Here is a 5,226-nt window from a genome sequence, read left to right as displayed (position 1 = left end):
TGTCTTTACTGCAAGACTTTTCAGAGCCTTTAAAATTTTCAGCTGTGTTATGAACTCCCAAGAGGGGATGTAGTATGCTGTGTTCCCCAATATACTTATTGACAGGAATTCCCCCCATGCTTCCCCACCTCATTTTTTGTTCTTGGAGATTTCCTATGACAAGTACTTCACACTTCACCCTTTCATAAGTTCTGGGACAGGGAAAGACTGAAGCCATGGCACAGAACTCTATTCCCCACTGTAGACTTTTTCTTTGGTTCCTCAAAATGTGTCTGACATTCATACGCTTCTGAGATTACCTGAGAGGCAAATGAGTATTTTCTATTTAAAGCCAAATGTACAAAGGCAAGTAATTTTCTTAAAACTTGGAAATGTTTATCCCACCCTCTCAACCATCCCAATGAATCAACAAACTAGTTCGTGAGAGAAAGTTGCTGCTATTTTATATGCTTTTTAAAAATCAATGCTCAGTCATAATCAAATTAGAAAATGAATCACATTGCCAGATCTCTGTCTAGCCACCTAGGCTGGAAGCTGTTTGTCATCAGGTTCTCAGTAGCCCCCTCTCTGCTGCCCGGCTGGGACCTGGGCCTCCCGGGTCATCCGATCAAAGAAGTTGTTGGCAAGTGTTCTCACGTCATCTGTCCTGGAGGCCCTGGAGATCTTCTGGAATTCCTCGAAGGTTGCGTCTTTCTCTCGCAAGATCTGCTCCATCCTCTGCTCCTGTCTCCGAATGGCTTCCTTGATGCCCTCGATGTGGCATCTTTCCTCCTTCTCGGCTTTCAGTTTCAGGATGTGATGATTCTTCTCCCGTAGGATGTTGAGCTCCCGAATGTGGTGCGCCTTGTCCCTGACGTTCTTGTGGACCTGACTCCGGGTCTGCAGGATCTTCTGGTCCGCCAGCTCCTCCAGCAGCGACTTATGCTCCTCTCTCTGCTCCTGGGACTCTTCAGCCCACCTCTTCACCTGCTGGAACCGCTCCTCCTCCTTCTGGACTCTGTCCTTCAGCTCTCTGTGGGGCTCCTTCATCTGGCCCTCGGGCATCTCTTGGGACCATCGGGAGCTCTGTTCCAGGGACAGCTTCCTGAGGAGCTCCTCAGCCTTGGCCTGGCAGTCCATGAGGACCTTCCTGGCCTGGTAATTGACTAAAGAGCTGAGACTGGTCTCCTGGATCTTTTTCTGGCCCTTGGTGGGGTGAACGTGCTTCTTTAGACATGCCTGCGCCAGCCTCTTCTGCAGCTGCAGGCTGTTTCGCACCTGCAGGTCCCGCAGCATCCTCTCTGGCAGGCGTTGCCCCTGGCACTGCTTCTCCGGCTCCGTCTCGGGTTCGGAGGGGGCCCCCTCCAGCTTCCCCTGGCGCTGCTTCTCCTGGTCCTCCAGCGGTGCCTTCCACCCGCTGCTCTCCTGCTGGACCGTGCTGGTGGCTCGTCTGTCCCGCCGCCGGACTCGCAGCTCCCGGTTCAGACGAGCCTTGCGCTGCTCCTTGTCCTGCTGCCACTGCTCCTGGCTCTGCTGCAGCAGCAGCTTGCGCTCCCTCTCCAGGGTCAACTGGACCTTCTGGTCGGAGCGCTTCAGCTCCTCCCAGGCCAGGGCCGCCTGCTGCTGCAGCTCCCGCATCCTCTGGGCCTTTTTGAGCCGGCTCAGCACCAGGGCCACGATCTTCTGGTCCCTGGAGGATATTACTGCCTCTTCCAACTTGTTCTTGAGGACCTGGGTGTGCTGCTTCTGCATCTCCTTGCTGGAAACTAGGGACTGGGAAAGCTGGCTGGTTAATGACTCCACCGGATCGTTGCTGTGTCTTTTCTGGATGTGCAGGCAACCCGACTGCGTCCCAAACTCTCTGGAGGACACAGAAGACTTCTCCGTGTGGACTGAGGAAAGGGACCAGGGACGTAGACCCCTGCCGACCGGCACTGCCCACTGGTCTCCGCTCTGCGCCTTTTCGTCCTCAAAGGCTCGGTTCGCGGGAGTGTAAGCTCCCTGCGGGTAAGGAGGGGGCGAATCTCCCCGGGCGGGAGGGTAGTGCTGGCCGTGCTGAGGCTGGGGCTCCAGCTGCCAGGCCGGGCTGTGCCGGCTGCCTCCCTGCTCCTGGGGCTTGGTCCTTGTCTCCCCCCAGACATCCTCCAGGCGCCGGCTGCGGGGTCGGGGCTTCCTGACACGGTCTAGTAATCTCCGGGTCACGTCGGTCAGGCTGCGACTTTCTTGCGGCGAGTCGGAGTACGGGCGCCGGCTGGGCCGAGGGGTGGCTGAGCAGAGCAGGTGAGGCCAGGGCGCGGTGGCCTCGCTCTCCTCGCCTGGTGTCCGGGCCCAGGAGCACAGGCCCGATTCGGTCCGCGGTCCCGACCCGTCCTGCTGAGCCAAGGATGCGCTCTCCTCGCTGGGCGGCGGAGGCTCCCACACGGCCGAGTGGGGCCGCGGGGAGAAGCGGCCGAAGTCCTCCATTCTCCTTCCTGCACGCCCAGCGTCTGAATCCGGGTCCCGGGTCCCGGCGGGGGCGCTGCTGAGACCCGCCCCGCCCTCCGATCCCGGGGTCCTGGCCGCCTGTGACGCTCAGGCCACTTCACAATGCTCCCGGCGCCACCTGGCCGCTGCAGCCCTCAGCCCTCGCCCACCTTGGCCGTCCTAGCACCCCGCGCAGCGAGAGGCGGGAAGGCGGCTGGAGCCTGGGAGAGGGCGTATGGTAGAGAGGGCTGTAGAAAGTTCGGGGCACCCTAAAGATGAGGGTGCGTAGTGAACCCCCACCTGTGTTGCAGGCAGGAATTTGAACTCGCATTTGTACATCTTAAACTAGCAGAATTTTAAAAGGATAGAATGTGGCCTGGAAGCGTGGGGTGGGGAGTCCTTTAGTCACAGGTCCCTACCACAGTGCACCTCTGCAGTGTAGGCAAAGTCGAGGCTCGTTAATTTATATGCACCATCCTTTTGCCCTTATAACTTAGCATGCTCAAGGATAGTTTTTTAAACTTTTAGAGGACAGAAAACAAAACACAATAGTTTGTTTCCTCCTAATACAGCAATTACTGCTTTTGTCAAAATAGGAATGTTAGGTGCATATTTCTGAAATAGCATTGGTGGACACCATGGCAAATCACTTTATTGTTTTCCTTTTTCTCCAGTTTTATGAGATGACTTTTTCGGGTTGAGGCATTCAGAGCTCATGGGAAGAGCACTAGATTTGGTCATGTAGACTTGAGCTTGACTCCCCTCTGCCACTTTCCACTTGTGTGGTCTTGGCCAAGTTGATAACTTTCCTGACCCTCAAGTTCTGGAACAGACGACTGTTAGAGAGGCCGTGACAATACCACTGTAGGGCTGCCATAAGGTAGATGAAACTATGCCTCAAGAGCCTAGCACCTTAATACAGTCAATTAATATCATTTTGATGTCCTTCTAGCCTTCAGCTACAAATTGTAAGATTTAATACAGAAAATACATTTAATACATTGTAAGATTTTTACATATGAACATGTTCCATTCCAATAGTGTATTCCTAAATCCAGTTTGTCATAAGTCCAACAAGGTTAGCCTAGGTACCCAACTAACACAGTCAGCTATATAGTACTGTAAGGTGATAGGTTTATAATACATTTCACACAAATAATACATACAAAACATACACACACAAAAAACATTTTTAATCTTACAGTACAGTACCATGAAAAGTGCAGTAGTACAGTACAGCATCTGGCACACAGGGGCCAGCATCAAGTGAACAGGCAAGAAGAGTTATTGACTAGAGGAGGGAGAGGAGGTGGGAGATGAGATGGGAGAGCTGAAGAATCATCAGCAACAGGAGACGGAGGGCAAGGTGCAATTTCACTCTCTCCTGACATTGGTGTTCTAAGTTTGGTTCCCTGCTGGAACCAGATGCACATTCTCATCTTTGAAAGTTCAAAACTTAAAGGTTTGTATGTAGGGGACTTACTATATATGGGTTTACGAAAGTTTCTACAGATTCCTAGCTTAACAAAAGAAGAACAGAATTAATGTCATCCTAAAACAGTTTAGGTAAAGGATCGAGTGCTAGGGAGGGGTGATGTCCAGGCTCCATTGTATTCTTCCTGGACTGTGGAGCCTGGCTCAGTCACTTCCTTTCTCTGGGATGTAATGAGGAAACAGTTCTGGATAATATTCTCCAAATATGGTCAATCCTTAAAGAAGAAAATCAAGCATTTACTCATCCCAGTCCTCTTCACCCACATCTTCTTGAAGCTTCACAGTAACTCCAGCTAGGCAGGGCCAATAGAACTGATAACATTTCCTTAGGACAAATCTGAGACTTGGCCATTTTAACTGATTCCCCCAAAGGTCAGTGGGTCAGTGGTGGAAGTTTTGATTTGAGGTTCACTTGTCTTTCCATGATATCATGCTGCTTCTCAGGAAATGCACTCTGAATTGAGACATGTATTATGGACAGAAAGTTTGTGTTCTGCCCAATTCATACGTTGAGGCTCTAAACTCTAGTAGGATGGTATTTGGAGATGGGGCCTTTGGGAGGTGATTAGGTTTAGATGAGGTCATGAAGGTGCGGCCTGCATGATGGGATGAGAGGAAGGGACAAGAAATTCCGCTCTCTGCCACCTGAGATCACAGACAGAAGGTGGCTGTCTTTAAGTCTGGAAGTGGACCCTCGTCAAGAACTGAATGTGCTTGTATCTTGACTGAGGACTTCCCAGACTCAAGAACTGTGAGAAATAAATGTCTGTGGTTTAAGCCATCCAGTCTACGGTGTTTTGTTAGAGCAGCCTGAGCTGACAGAGATGACATGCTCTAAAAATATTCTGATCAGATGTATATTCAAGGGTCATGACAGCTATGTCCTTGAAGCCATGTGGTAGCAACCTTGACCAGAGTATCTGAGGCCTCCCCAGGAGCCCACTCTGCCCGGATAGGAGCTCCTGTGCAGTCATTAGCATGTCTATAGCCAAGGACAGGAGGTTGCTTCTAGCCTAGATTTCTATTGGTGCTACTCATACCATTGTTAGAGAAATTATTTGGTGATTATAATTTTTGCTTGGAGGCAAATTTTACATAAAATAAATTTGAGAGATTTATTCCATAAACTTGAAATGGAATCATTTAAGTGAGGAGATATTTGGGCATGAACTGAGTCGTGCTGATACCTGAGTGTCATCTCTCTCTGAAGAAGCTTTGTAAAACATTTTGCACACTACATGTGGTTCTGGCTGGCACCAGGCCACTTCCTGTTACAGAGAAGCGGTGTTG

General features: G+C 50.9%; 1 protein-coding gene across 1 annotated transcript; it reads right to left on the bottom strand.

Moving 5' to 3' along the window:
* Nucleotides 1-552: 552 nt before the first annotated feature.
* CCDC185 (coiled-coil domain containing 185) lies at nucleotides 553-2,442 on the bottom strand. Its single transcript, XM_069544417.1, has one exon. The coding sequence runs from the start codon at nucleotides 2,440-2,442 to the stop codon at nucleotides 553-555; it is 1,890 nt and encodes a 629-aa protein (XP_069400518.1).
* Nucleotides 2,443-5,226: the final 2,784 nt, after the last annotated feature.

Source organism: Ovis canadensis, chromosome 12, assembly GCF_042477335.2.
Source record: "Ovis canadensis isolate MfBH-ARS-UI-01 breed Bighorn chromosome 12, ARS-UI_OviCan_v2, whole genome shotgun sequence".
Taxonomy (NCBI): domain Eukaryota; kingdom Metazoa; phylum Chordata; class Mammalia; order Artiodactyla; family Bovidae; genus Ovis; species Ovis canadensis.
The sequence above is the reverse complement of the archived record's forward strand: the minus strand, read 5'-3'. Positions and strand labels throughout refer to the sequence as shown.